At 38.7% G+C, this 15,333-nt stretch overlaps 1 protein-coding gene across 2 annotated transcripts in view; it reads right to left on the bottom strand.

The window, feature by feature from the left end:
• The window catches only part of KIAA0930 (KIAA0930 ortholog), a 68,191-nt gene that overhangs the window by 14,888 nt on the left and 37,970 nt on the right, over window positions 1-15,333 (bottom strand). Inside the window, exons 3-6 of one of the 2 annotated variants that reach the window (XM_085232952.1) lie at window positions 5,235-5,339; window positions 3,882-3,959; window positions 879-980; window positions 253-393 (exon numbers count right to left, since the gene is read on the bottom strand). In XM_085232952.1, coding sequence (XP_085089078.1) covers window positions 253-393; window positions 879-980; window positions 3,882-3,959; window positions 5,235-5,339 — 426 coding nt within the window. Of the gene's footprint in view, window positions 1-252; window positions 394-878; window positions 981-3,881; window positions 3,960-5,234; window positions 5,343-15,333 lie in introns of both variants that reach the window. The other variant, XM_085232949.1, reaches the window with a different exon arrangement.

The raw sequence follows: 15,333 nt of genomic DNA on the forward strand, positions 1-15,333 counted from the left end.
ACATCTATTTTGGTGTTACATCCTGCCATGCTTACCAGCTTTACTCCTTTTGGCAAACACAAGACTAATATATCCTGATCTGAGAAACTTCAGCCATTTGAGACAAAAAGCACCAACTATGGAGCAGTTCTCAAAGCCAAATAGGATAAATTATGATGAAGATGATCAAACAGGACAAAAAGCCAACAATCTCAGTACCAAAACTGTGGTTAGCATCACTGCTACAAGACGTTGCTGTTCAGAGCACCTTACCCTGTTGTCATAGACCTTCTTGAGAGCTTCATAGCGGATGGATCCCTGGAAAATCACTCCTTGGAAAGTGTTGCTTTTGTCACTGGCCACCAGCTCCACACAGACCATTTCTCCTTCTCCCACAGTCATGTCACTGAAAACCTGCAAGATGCAAGACGAAACACTTAAAGGAAAATTGTAGCTGTGTAGATTCCCTCTCCTTATGTCTAATGCAGATTCAATGTCAATGGGAAAATGCAAGGAATCTGCAAGCTCCATCCCAGCCTTTCCAAAGATCATAGACTCAAGACATGGATCATGCATTAGGATAGGCATCTCTTAAAATCATCCTCTTTTGATTCAACCCTTCATAAAAGACTTACACCAAAGCTCTAAATCCAGATTTCAGAGATATTAAAGAATGAGGAAGATCTCATATATATAGTGTATGTGTATGTGTATGTGTATATATATATATATATATATATATATATATATATATATGCACACTATGTATACTATATATAATTACCATGACTTGCACAATATTCAAATAGCCAAGAGCATTTGTTCAAAAGTGCCAGAAAACAACTACTTAGGATGTAAGACCAGTATAGGACATAACCCCATTGCAGCAAGGAACTCACCTCTTCAAAACTGTCAATCATGAAGAATATGTTGGGATAGCTGATCTTTGACTCTTCTCCTTTGCTATCCATTGGGTGTTTGCTAGGAGATGCAAACACTTGCTGAGAAAGATATTGAAAAAGAAAATTACATCATCTCAGTTAAATGTGCCCAGGAATGGGCACATTCAGGCAAGCAATGCCAAAACACCATGGTCAACACTGCACAATCAGGCAACACCTGCACTTAGGTTGGACATCCTGAAAGCAAAGCACATCTTACAATAATGACAGAACCTTCCACTCATGAAATTCATGAGTTTTCATGTGCAAAAAATCAATTAATTCATGGTAGGTGCTTCGGTATCCATCTGAGCTCTCACCAACCTCTCATGCTTGCATCAGAAACAGTGCTGCCAGCAGGAACAGGGAAGTGATTGCCCCCCTGTACTCAGCTCTGGTGAGGCCGTACCTCAAGTACTGCATCCAGTTTTGGGCCCCTCACTGCAAGAAATACATTGAGGCCCTGGAGCAGGTTCAAAAAAGGGCAACAAAGCTGGTGAGGGGTCTGGAGCACAGGGCTTATGAGGAGCTGCTGAAGGAGCTGGGATTGTTCAGTCTGGAGAAGAGGAGGCTCAGGGGAGACCTCATTGCTGTCTATAACTACTTGAAGGGAGGTTGTGGTGAGCTGGGGGTCGGCCTCTTCTCTTGTGTAACTGGTGACAGGACTAGAGGGAATGGCTTTGAGCTGCGCCAGGGGAGATTTAGGCTGGATGTTAGGAAATACTACGTTCCTGAAAGAGTGGTGAGGCACTGGAATGGGCTGCCCAGGGAGGTGGTGGAGTCACTGACCCTGGAGGTGCTCAAGGAACATTTGGGTTTTGTGTTGAGGGACATGGTTAATGAGTACTATTGGTGATAGGTGGATGGTTGGACTGGATGATCTAGTAGGTCTTTTCCAACCTTAGTGTTTCTGTGATTCTATGGCAATGGTTTTCATTAACCGAAAACCATCCTGAGTTGTCTTTAAGTTAATGCAGTCTGCTGTAATGTAAAAGCACACACACAGCAAGAGAGTTACTGTGAAACTGCTGACCTGACACTGTACAACGAATGTTGTTTGCTCAATAAGACCAGTATTACTCAGTAATGAGACACGAGGCTCTCAAGAAGACAAAAAAATTAATTTCTCATCCCCACCTTCCGCTTCTGTTTCTTTCCCTAGCCACCGTGCTTCCTTTAACACAGTCTTTCCTCTCTGAAGCAATTCCTCATCCCCACTTTGTTCATTTCTCTCCAAAACTACCAACATTTAGATTTTAGCAGTCCAACAAGACTGTAAACAGCTAAAAAAGGAAAGGAATTTATACTAAGTAGCTTTCTTTGCTTCCACTTCTGTTTACAAAGCTCTGAATTAAAGAAACACCAAGTTTTCTCCACGCATTCACCATGGGCTAAAAGATCTGAATCCACACAAGCTGTCAAGCTTGGGACATCTTTATTCCAAGCCATTCAACAAAATACATGATTTACACATAGATTACTAAAAAGAAATTCTGCTTCTTCTTGGACTGATGCCTGAAACAAGGTCATCCTCAAGGCACCCTTGTTCTTGTGCCATACAATGTAAAGAAAAAAAAAACCCGCAACAAAAAACCCCATAATATATACTTTCTAAAACCACAATCAGAATAGTAATATAGACCTTAAAAAGTTGATTCATGCATGTTTTAATATAATGTCCTAATGCAAATATGCTTTCTACAATACATAGAATTGCGCTTTTTCCTCTCTCCATATAACAGGTTCATAATATTAGGATGTCCAGGTAAATTTTAATGTTCCTAGTTTCTCCTAGATAGGAAGAAACAAAGCAAAATTTGTAAGCAGCCTCACATTATGAGCCTCAAGAAATGAGGAAGAGAAAACCTCATTCTTCCACAGAACATTGCCCAAGTGCTTTGGGCAGTCGTCTTACTCTCATCTTCCTAGTTTTCAAAGGCACGCTCAATATTTACAGATTTCTTTTTCTCAAAAGAATTTTGCAGAAGTTAACTCAGGGTGAAATTTGGACTTGTACACAGCAGAAACAGTAATGAGAAATAAAAGACTTGTTGCCTTAACAGCACCACGTTACAACATTGACTAGGGATTCCTCCTTTAACTAGGAGGGATTTTTGTCCCCAGCGTGCAAATTATAAATAAAATAATCAGCAGTGCTAGTTTTCTTTGTAGGCAAAACAATTGATTTTAATGAAGTAAAACTGGTTAAAGGATTTTAAAACACTGACTCATTTTAGCTAAAGCCACACAAGCAGCTGAGAGAACTAAAGAAGTTGAAATCTCTGGGATAAACAGTTTATGCAACAGAAACCGTTTAGAGTAGAATTTCCGTCAACCAGGAAAAGGTATTGCAAGAACTGCTGAAAAAATGGGGGAAGAAGTCTAGGGTTTCTTATTCCTATCCACTTCATTCTTATCATTCAGTCTCCTCCCCTATGTTAAACCCTGGATTCACTGTATGCTGCACACATCAGTGATGAAAGTCCTCTGCGGGCTGATGGAAGGAATAAGCAATTTAAGGAAGAAAATAAGAACTGCATAAAAACAATAAGAAGATAAGACACCAATCAGTAAATTGCCTACTGTTTGCATTACAGATGTATCCTGCAGGCTTTTTTATAACTTATGACTTGTACAAACTGGGTGAACCTCCGATTTCACCCTAACAGTCAGACATACTCCTCTCAGCTCACTCTTTTCAAACCCACTAAGCAAAGATGCAAATCTTGAGAGTGCAGAGCGGTCTTTATGGCTTTCTGAGAGGGGCTATAAAGCACGTTTAGATCCCACATTTAGCTGACTGGTAAGATGTATCAGCAGGCAGACCTGAGCTGTTTCAGAAGGATGAACCTGTGACAGAGCACAGCATGAGAACTGCTGTGCTGGTGTTGATACAATTTTTAGGATTAGCAAATACTGGATGCCAACCCCTTATCCACAGTAAGAATAGGGTAATCTCACCTGAGATTTCTTTTTGTGAATGTGAATATCTCCTCCATCGGAGCGTGTGCACACAGCACATGTCACCACATAATCCAGCTAAAACAAGGACACCAGATAGAAAAATGAAGTTTTAAGTCAGAAAAATAAAATGTACATAGCAGAACACATTCCATCTTCATCTCTTTCAGCTCTCCGGATAAGTAGTAAAATGTTTTGGTATTGCTATTCTCTTTATCATCCTGACACCCCTACAATTTTCTTGATAATAAAAAAAAACATAAATTTGTGGGCTACTCCTCAATACTGAAAAATCTTCTATGGAGATGCTTGCTAGAGTGCACAACATATGGGTAAAGAAACATCTGTCAGTATTATTTAACACTAAGCCAACTGGTCAAGTGGAGAATGAGCATGACACACAGAACACTTTACAGTAGAAATGGAAAATACTTCCTCTTTCAAAAAGGGGATAATGAAAACAATAATCAACACAAGCAAAAAATGAAAAAGATCAGAATGCATTAATGCAGCCTGCCAAACATCCCAAAAACACTTAGAAGGTGCATGTGTAACAGCTCTGGACAACAGTGTTTAGCTGTAGCAGCATCTCCAAATTCTGACTGTAGTGTTAAAACAGATTATGTTTTAAATCAACACCAAATACATACAGAAAACACTCTTTGCAGGGAACTTCTGCAATTTGAATTCTGGGATGAAGGGGAGAAGGAGGGGGAGAGAATAAAAAATTTATTCTCCAGGATGTGCGCAATGAGCCAGCAGCCTCATTTTAAAACCCTAATCAACAAAACTTTTCAGAGATCTGGAAAGACTCCAATAGCATTCACCTTCTCAAAGCAACAACATAACACATACAGTAACTGAACAATACAAGATAATTTAAAAGAATAGGATGTGCTAGTTTCATCTTTCCACCAACAGAAAGAAAAGGCTTAATAAAGCTCTGATGTATACAGTAGAAAAATCCCATGGCATTTTCATTTAGCAGTTCCCTCTCTTGGTTGTACTGTGAGCTAATGAAATCACTGCTGGTCAAATGGTTATTCACACTCAAAAACTATTATACTTGACAAAGCCTTCCATTTTGCAGAGCTTTCAGATAATATTCAGCTCAGCCTTACTGGATATATTCAAAGATTTTGAAGAAAGCTCTTACAACTCTACTGGAAAATAACTATTATTTCTGGTTTTGTTCTTTCAGACTCTAACAAAAGCAAAAAACATGTTTTGTTTCCATTTTCCAGAAATGTTCAAATCCTCCCAGTGGTAAAGAGGGAAGTGGACAGACTAAAGCTTTCCCTTAAATCTCTCCACGTGAACAACATGTGAAAATTAACTAAGAATCACTGTTACCTTCTGTAGAATGAGGTTCAAGTAGACACTCTCTTCCCAGTCGATGTCAGGATCTCCCAGCCCAGGAAGCTTCTTGGAATCTCTTCGATAAACTTCAACTTCAACCTGCTAAGAAAATGATAAATCTCTTTGAAAAATACTATCCAAAGGTGCCAAATGCATATTTAATATTGACTCCAGAAACTACACATTGCCAATAAAGATTCCTGACATGTTTTCATAAAGATCAGATTTTGCTGACCAAGACCTCTCATGGAAGCTAAGTTTCATTTCTTCCTTATGCGTGGGTATGTTTTAGCAACAGTGAAATAAAGATTGCTACCCATACCTATGCATTTCCCTTAACATAATCCCTTGGAATACAAACACATCAGATGAATGCACACATTTGGTCATCTGGTATCTGTCTGGAGAAAAATACCATGCAGTAGGAACTGGAACTCAAAGCCATCGTATCAGCAATGAGAAACCTTCATCACAAGAAGCCAATAAATTTTTCACAGAAGCACTGTGAAAAATCCCATGACGGCAGAATATCACCAGGGATAAAAAGAAAACACAACAAATCTGCATGTCACCGTGGAGGCAGAAGGAAAGAATTGAGCTTGTTCCCAAGCGCAATGGGAGACTCTAGGATTAAGTTCACAAATTAATCCCTCAGAAAGCACATTTTGGTAACCCTTCTTCTACACATTTCACACCGACAGTACTAGCTGGACCAGTACTTACGTATGACATTTTCATGTACTGAAAAAAGAAGAAAATACAAAAAGCCTAAGGAATCCCAGGAAGTAGAAACAACTCTGCAAAGGCTATCAAAGTGAAGCAGCTGGAATAACAAAAAACCTGACTTGATGTAGTGCACATGGTTAAACAGAAGTCCAATGTTTCACCAAAAAAAACCACACACAAAAAAAACTATAGAATAGCTTTATCTCTGAAATCGTACATAAAACAGAGACACAGGTAGCATACTTCGATATCATAGCTATGTACTATCTTGATATACCTGGAAAAGTATTTGTTCCTCTTTGAGAAATATTTTTAGTTAACATTAATGTTTCCTAAATATCTGTTGAGATTCCTGGAATACAGTGACTAGTTAAGACAGTTACAAAGAGGGTAATTCCTGAACCTGTTTTGGATTACCCAAAGAAAAGAGGTACAGCTAGCTTATTAGGTAACAGATTATCATAAAACACTGACTACATGAACAAAATCAAACAGAGTAGCATTAAGCCCCATAGTAAATGCATTTTTATTTTAAGTCCTCCAAGATAGACAAAGCTACGAGACTGAAAAATACCAAAGATGAACAAAATACTGCATGACACCATCATGCAGATACCATGAAAGCTGAATGCACTATTTTAATTTTTTTTTCCTTATAAATATCTTCTAAAAGTACTAGACATATATGTACTCCTTTGGTTTTTATTTCCAAAGCTCCCATGATTTTTTTCGTTAGTAACATAACTGCACAGATCAGGTTACTGTGAAAACCTGAGACCAAGCTGTGAGCAGCTGAGGGCAATAACCTCATAAAAATTCATCTCCAAATAAACTAAGGTGATATTTGCATTTTTGTGCCTAATAGCACAGAACCGTCATAGTAACAAGATGCCAGAAATACCTTGTGAGACAAAGTTTGGCTGTCTAGAAAGGAAGAAGGATTGGATGAAGGCAAACATAACTGAGAACAACTCAACAGTTAAAGGGTAAAAGTCCAGGTATAGCTAACAACAGGTCAAGGGTGATGAAGAACACAGCAGACACCTCAGGCCATTCCGCCTCCATGTCCACAAAACCTTTATTTTAACCCAGGCAGAATCATCTCTTCATGATGAAGTCCAAATCTTCCTCTACAGAAGCTGATTACTAATGTTCTCTACTCATAAAATTAATTCACACGCTGGTAGGGAGAAGTAGACCAGAGACATTTGACTACAGCTTTCTCACATAACACCACTCCCATCCTGTGACGGATAATGACAGGCAATAGCCTCTCTCTCATCAGCTGTGACTTCTTTTTTCCCAAGCTGGAAAGAAGACTTTTTTCCCTACTCATTTAGCATCTGACTCCCCAGAAGCACAGCTTCTGGGTCAGGGCACTGCAGCTCGCAGCAAATCCTTTCCACAGGTGCTAAGCACTTGAGCTTCACTGTAACACAATGGGAAATTTATTCAGGTAAGATGAATCAAAACTTTTTTTTTTTGCCAGACAATAAACCACATGGGTCACAGACAGGTGACACCACCTAGGATATGGGCAGTCTCCTCCAGAGCTCACGAATTAACTTCAGCTCCCTCTTTCGCCACAGTGCCAGAAGGTAACAGCAGCCACTTGATTCAAGTCTGTTGATTTATTTCCCATAACATTAATTTGTATGATGCAATCCCAATGCTACTGGCACATTGGAAGGATGACTGGAGCTGAACCCACTTGCAGCAATTTGTTCAGCATCAGTCACTATGAAAGGAGACATTCAAAATAAATAAATAAATCACTTTAAGAAAAGCAAAAAAAAAAAAAAACAAAAACACAAAACTTCAAACATGAATTCTCAGTGTTTCATACACATTATTAGCTACTGTTTAAAATCAGCTATCTAAAGTCCTTGACAGGCTGATCTGATTTGTTCCTAAAAAATTCACTTAAGCATTCCTATACTTGTCTTCCTGGTACTACACAGCAGCAGCATACATGCCAAGCACATAAAATAAAAGCCAGAAGTACCCGAACTGTCACATTTTTCTGTAAGGTTACTTATGTGCAAAAGTATTGCAGTTATGCTACCTCAAATACTGTAGAAGTGACTATCTTTCAACTGGCACTATTAATTTAATGAGAAAACATGAAAGCCAGAGGGTAAGTACTAATCTTTTGTATTTAGGCGAACCATTTTAAGTGACTGTAGTGCTGCTAGAAGATACTTGGGATTGAAAGTAAGGTAAACAGAAGATCAACAGGTTCGCTGTTCTGACCTTTAAGTGTTCAAACAAATAGGAGAGATATCAAAATCCCATGAGGTTCCCAGTAATAGAAGCCAGTACTCTAGTTTAGGTAGATTGGTGCTGCCATTGCTGAGCACAGTGTTCTATGACTGTAGAGAAACGCTTGCCTTACAGAAGCATTACCTTAGATTCACACAGAAGTTGCATGACAAATGTGAACCTTTGTTTTGTTGTTGTTTGGTTTAATATACATATTTATATATGTGGAAATGTATGTATGGATATACACAGCGTATATAAAATCTATGGGGGTGTGTGTGCACATGCACAAAATTTCTCAGGATCTCATAGTTCTCAGTGAACAGTTTTGTGATTTTCTGGCCTTAAGTTACATTGCCACCTTCAGCTTCCCAGTGTTAGGAAATGATGCAGAGTGGAGAATATGCTGGCTTTCAGGGACAGAAGAGTCCTCTCAAGAATGCATCTCTACCTCAGCCTGGGATCCAAGTGACACTTGGATTTATTCCAGGTCTGCTGCTGATTCACTTGGCTAGTTTTACATTAGGTGTGCTTTGCTGCACGTGAGAAAAACTAATAATATAAAGAACTGCATTAAGTCTAATTACCCACTCCCACCAATCCAAAAGCCAACCTGAATTTCCTCATTCAAGTCAAAATGCAAATGCACCCTTTTATAGTTGGAGCAAGTTGAAAACCATTATGCCATCTATATAAAGTTTTCAGCTAGCGAGTTAAGGCTAGGAAGAATTAAAATAGCTAGGATGACCACCTATGCATTACAGACATTTCACCTTGTTACTTTTTTAATAATACTCAGTCAACCATATTTGACTAGGCAGCACCCAGGGAAATACCATGCTTTGAGAACGACTTCGTAGCTAAAAATATGCAACTTCATTTAATTCAGCTATTATCCTTTTTCCATCCTCTGGTTCTCGTCATGTCTGTTTCTACTATATTAAGAAGCTCTTTAATACTCAGTATATGTATATAAATTGTTTGCATGAAAAAATGTACATGCTTTAAATTTGTCATTCATCAGCCTTTCATATACAACTGAGCCCAATAATTCCTTGAGGAGGTCTCTATGCCTCCCACAGTTGGACAACTGCAAACCGTGTCTTTTTTTCCTTCCCCACTCTCTCAGTATTTTGCCAGCACTGGAGTTTCCTGGCACTGGCACAGCACTGGTACTCACACTCTTACTACTCCACTGTTCACATCAGGCCTGAGCTTTTTCTGCACAGCAGCTCCACGATCTCATGCTAAATTACTTATGCTTCAAGACTTGAGCATTATTCTCAGAGCCTGCACTCCTGGCACTGAAGTACTGATCTACATCAGTAACAAAGAGTTCTACGCTTCTCAGGGAACATATTGTGTAGTGACAGTCTTGCCCTCACTAATACGTGTACCAGCAATCTGTGTCATCTGCAAATCTGCACCTGCCCTGATGCTACCATCCCAGTCAGTGATCTCTGTTGAGCCTCTTCACCAGTATCTCCATTTGGTGTCTGTTCCCCAACTCTACTGACTTCATTTAGGAGTCTCCCATTACCCCATTTCTTTGTCAATCCTGGCAAATTCTTGCACATCTCTCACACACTAGCCAGACTATGGTCCATCTCTAGGATTTCTTTTCACTGAAGACTTTTCCAACATCAAAACTCAGTAGCAATCCTCAGGACACATCAGGAACACTGAGTCTGTACAAAGTAGGGTATCAAGATCACAGAAGATGACACAGTTTTTCAGTTTTCAGAGGAAGCCTGATCAGGAAGCAAACACTTCCTTGCTTCTTTGCTTCCTTTCACCCTCTCCCAGGCTTCATAAATTCTGTCTTCCATTAAGAATCATAAAATCATTTAGTTCATTCTTGCAGCCAGTCCCAGCCTTTTCAAATTTCAATGTTCAAAGTTCAGATCATTTGTGGTGATATAAAAAAAATAAAAATACTTTAGATTACTTGTTACAGTTACACTAAATCTTTTTAAAGTGAAAATCTTCAGAAAATGAAGCTCCAAAGAGAGAATAGAATGTAATTTTCAAAAGAATGTAATTTGATTAAATTTGAGTTTGTTTTGATGGATTTTTTTTAGCAGACCTGTGACAGGTACATTTTTTGCATTAGACTGCTTTCTTGCCAGGTGTCACAACTTTAAGCTAACAGTGGGGATGGGCTGATGGTTGGACTAGATTTAAGGTGATCTTAGAGGTCTTTTCCAACCTTAACAACTCTATGATTCTGTGATTCATGCAATGCCTGTGACTATGCTGTTATGACACCAGAAGCACTGGAGAGAGCCTGGCAGGGCCATCAGTAGGTTACTGCAGAAGGGAACATACAGTACTACTGGAACTGTTGGAAGTGATCATCTGCACAAAAGAACATTCTAAGTGAGAAGGAGCAAAGCATCTACTGCAGTTTTATTCACAGAAACACGGCTTTCAGAGATGTAATACAGACTGGATATGTTTGCAGAACAATTCAAGTGACAGAAAATCACAGATCTTATGCTGGAAACACTGAATATGACACACACATTAGTTATACACTTATACAGACAGCTGAAGCATTTCATCATAAAGGCCAGAAAACCCATCTGAACCCCAGCTTTAAAAAAATCTTTGAGATACACTGGATACTTTTCCTCATCATGCCCATTTATTCCCCAAATAATGGAATGCTATAATATTTAGAGATGCTCCCCTTACTTTTCACACAGGACAGCATGAATTCTACATAGTTGCCAATGCATTAGACTATGCTATTTGATAACATCTGTGTGAATTGAACATCACCTCATTTGCACAGCTTAACTCATAAGGCTTTGAAAAACTCCTGAAAAGAAATGTAATCAAAATCAATACAAGCTGTTAGTTGGGCAGCAGGGGAAGGATGATTTACAAGAAACACTATTTTGTTGGTATTCAAAAGCCATCTTTAAAACAAAACAACAAATAGATTCCTGTTCTCTTTTAAGTGAAATCCAATGGGATTACAGGCATATCTAGTAGCAGCACCTCTTTTCAGTTTCCTAGATCACATTCATCAGAAAACTGTTAAGGAGAGGTAAGCTTGAAGAAAGAGAGGAGGAAGAGAACAGCATCCAAGAATTTTTCACAGAACAGCTTAAGAATTCAGCTAGGAGATCTTCCTACTATCTCCAGACCCAGCTGCCATCCAGAGACTAAAGGCCAGTTTTAAAGAATTTACACTGACAGGTTTGGGGTTCAAAGGATCAAGAAAGACACTAAAAGGTGTTCCCCAACCCCCCCACCCCCTCTTCTTCACTCCTCCTTCTTGTACAAAACCAGAACAACACCAAACACGTTCACTAGAGCACAGTTTTAAAGCTGTCCCATCACACAGTGCATTCAACTTTTGAGAAGCCCAATGGCTTTCAACAGTGGAGCTTTTTTTTTTTTTTTTTTTTTCCTCCTCTTGCATTTATCACATTGCTAGTTTGTCTCTTTACTAGCTTCCCCTGCACCAGGCAGCTCTAATTCCAAAGTGGAGCCTTACAAGCATTAATGACGAATTTTATGTTTTTCTAAATTCACTGACTTCAGGAACTTACGCCCTTCTCTTCCGTGCTTCAGATTCCTCCCTTCTCACTCTACAAACACAGTCCTAGTTTGTTCTGCTCACTCATGCTTTAATGCAGCAAAACTGTGAAAGAAGACAACAGAATTTTTCACTTAACAGAATGAAAGATCCCTAAAAAGAAAAGATCAGCTAAAATAAAGAATAAAGAAGTAGTGCTAAATGCTTAGAACCAGTTATCAAGCAAAGTTTAGAAAAAAAAAATTACATCAATGTTGCAGTTAATCATAAGTTTAGTTACATTCCTAAGCTGAGTAGAATGTTAAAACTCCTTTTCCTTCTTGACCCTTTGAACATGTGTGTTAGACATAACTTGAAATATTTTATGCAGCACAGAAGAGCTATTATAGCAAGGCAGTTTATGGATGTGAGGGAGACAGAATTTGTTGCTCTAGTAGTTTCTTATTAGAACCAATTGGTCAGACAGCAAGAACAAGCTTTGGGGTGCCAACAGCCATCTTTAGCTCCTTCCACCACAAAAAGCAATTTACTTTTCCCAAACTTTTGCAAAGATAGCAATTCTCACTACCAGTACTTCACTGTGTTTCCAAAAACCTATATAGTTTTAGACTTCTGCATCATCTCTGTGACCAACATCACCAAGGCTATCATTGATATTTTTATCATTGATATTTATCATTGGTACAAATATACTTTGGAGACAGCTGCAATAAACTACTTGAATGAATTTTAAAAAGGCATTGAGAGCAAAATCCAAGCACAAGTCCTCTTATAGAAGTTAATGACGCTATGATGCTATATGGAAATGCTGAGGACCTCCAGGAGAATTTTTAACTTTACTTTCTCTGCACCTCTGAAGTACTTCAAATCCCAGTAAACTTGCTCCTAACTAAAAGAAGTTTTAACTAAAAGAACAAAATACACATATGCATCCTTTAAATAATAATATTCTGATGTTAGATGTTAGAACCCTAAATTTTGAATGAGCATTACAAAAAGTTTCAAACTAATGTAATATACAGGTGATGGGAAGAGAGGGTTTATATTGATTTCTGTATCTAAAAACCAAACAAACAACGCAACAACAATCAATAAGTTGCAAGTTCCTGATTTAATGCAAAGCACTCTACCCTATTTCATGGAATTTTTACTAGTAGGTATCATGACTGAAATTAGCAGATGCTAGGTTGTAAATTCAGCTTGAGTCAAAGCTCAGTACCAGGAAAGGGTGTGAAGTAATGTCTGTCCATCTTGCTCTTAGAAAGGTGGTAGAGTGCCAAAATCTTGCAATGACTCTGGCTCTAGCAACTAGTCCAGCTCCTCAGATCCAAGGCTGGCTACACAGATCTGCCAAAAATCTGCCAAAATGTACCCAAGCTTACCCTACTGCCTGGAGCTAGCTGCCTGTAGGTCAATGCTCCCTCTCTGAGCACTCTCCCCTCCATAGCACAGAGATGCAGGACACTCCACACTTCTTTGTCAGCATGCAACAACAAATCAACATGACAATTCAGAAGGAAAACATAGTATCCCAGGAGCTGTCAGGACTTTCTGACACAGAAATATAGGATTTTTGCAGAAAAAGAAATCTTGAAGTGTGGCATAAAGGTCACTACTCCAATTTTGGAAGATTTTTATTTCACATGTATTTAACAGGCAAGCAAAAGTTGCAGACGTATGTGAGACAAACATTTATGTTTTTAACAGGCTGCCAAGCATCACTGTAGAGTATATATCCAATAAGACAACATGAGGTGATCTGACCAAGTCAACCATGAAAATCCATCTGCTCATTCATCCGCTCGGCACCGACAGACCTGTCTCTATTAAATGGAAAGCAAATCAAAGCAGTCTGGCATTTTCTTGAGCATACAGAGAAGCCCTATGGGAATGGTGCATCCCCAGTCCTGTCAAATAGAGTAGCCACAGAAAGGACAATGACATTAACAACAAACTACATTCTATTCCATGCCTAGAATATTTATAGCCAAGACAATATTTAAAAGGGGACAAGCGTATGCAATCATACTAAAATGAAAAAGATTCTTTCAAATGTAACATGGAGTTTTCATCTTAGGTTTATCAGCTACCCTAACATTCATTGGCAGTAACTCCAGAAGGCAATGAGAAGAAGGCCCTCCAAAACAAGATTCCAATTCCCTTTTCCCAGATACTATTAATTTTTTAGAATTTGCACCTGAGGCTCCTGGAACATATCCTGGAGCCCACATAAAAGGCAGCATAATGCCCAGTAGTTATGGCAATCAGACACACCTAAACTGAAACAAACTAAAAGCTGAAACAAAGACCGCTGCAATAAAAGGTTTGTGAACTGCTTTGTGTAAGATGCAAAGTTCAGCTGTAGGCAAACAGTTTTTTAATCTAACTTGTTTCAATAATACTTTTGCCACAACCATTTCAGCATAGTCAAAAAGCCAGATCTACAGAAAGAGCAGTAAATAATCTAAAAAGTTGATTTTACGCTTAAAGAAATCAGAACAGCAGAAAGGTTTCAGTCTCCAGTATCTTTCAGAAATTCTTTCAGAGCTCCAAATGGGACAAGCTGCATACTTAACAGCAGTTCTTATTTTTTCCATATCATAAGCACCCAGGAGAACCTGTTCACAGTTTTGGACTCTTTACCATTTGCTGCCCTAAAAAATGCTGGGCAATTAACTTCTGCAATTTATTCAAGACCTGCAGGTGAGAACCCACATCACAATCCCAAAGTGAAGGCTTATGACCTTTCTTTGCCACCACCAAGTTGACATTTAGCTTTAACATCAACTTGACTCATTTACTTCAAAAGCTACATGAATGCACAGGTAAGGATTGGGGAGGGTACTTGCACATGGAATAGAAGCCTTAGAGAAGGGCAGCGGATTACCCTTTTCATCACCCAAATTGTAGGATGGCTGATAACAGACACTGCTGAATAGATACTGTTCCTATTCCAGACTGTGCTCATAAGAAACACAGGACTCACAGAAGGCTACTAGCAAAGATGACTTTAAAATAAAAATGTAAACAAAAGTTTTGGCACATTTATCAGTAAATGGGAGACCCCCTCAAGTCTTCATTTAACTTCTCAGTCACAGCAGACAAGAAAACAAGCAAGTATAACTGGGGAGATTTTTTTATTTATTTATTTTACTAGAGATCAGATATTCAGAGATTTAGCTATATTATTCTGCAACTCACTGAACAGTTTATTTTAGAATTTTCATTTAATGGGAATGTAAGCCTTGCCCACTGAAGTCAAAAGCAAAGTGATCGTTAATTACAGAAGAGCTGAGACTTCAATTCAAGATCTTCCAGGTGTTCGTAAGTTCTACCCACTTACCTCAAGTATATTTGACAATGCTGTATCCACAACAATCTAGATTGAAATGTTTAAAAAGCAGGCAGGTCACTAAAACTATGATCAGATTTCAAAGAAGAATAGCTACATATGATGTTCATTAATAGAAAGATTCACCAAACATGACCTTTTCTTTTGGACCAAAGTTGATTTGCTAGATTTATCATCCCACTCTCAGTCCTGCCACTAAAAGC

Source organism: Meleagris gallopavo, chromosome 1 (assembly GCF_905368555.1).
Source record: "Meleagris gallopavo chromosome 1, MGAL_WU_HG_1.1, whole genome shotgun sequence".
Classification (NCBI taxonomy): domain Eukaryota; kingdom Metazoa; phylum Chordata; class Aves; order Galliformes; family Phasianidae; genus Meleagris; species Meleagris gallopavo.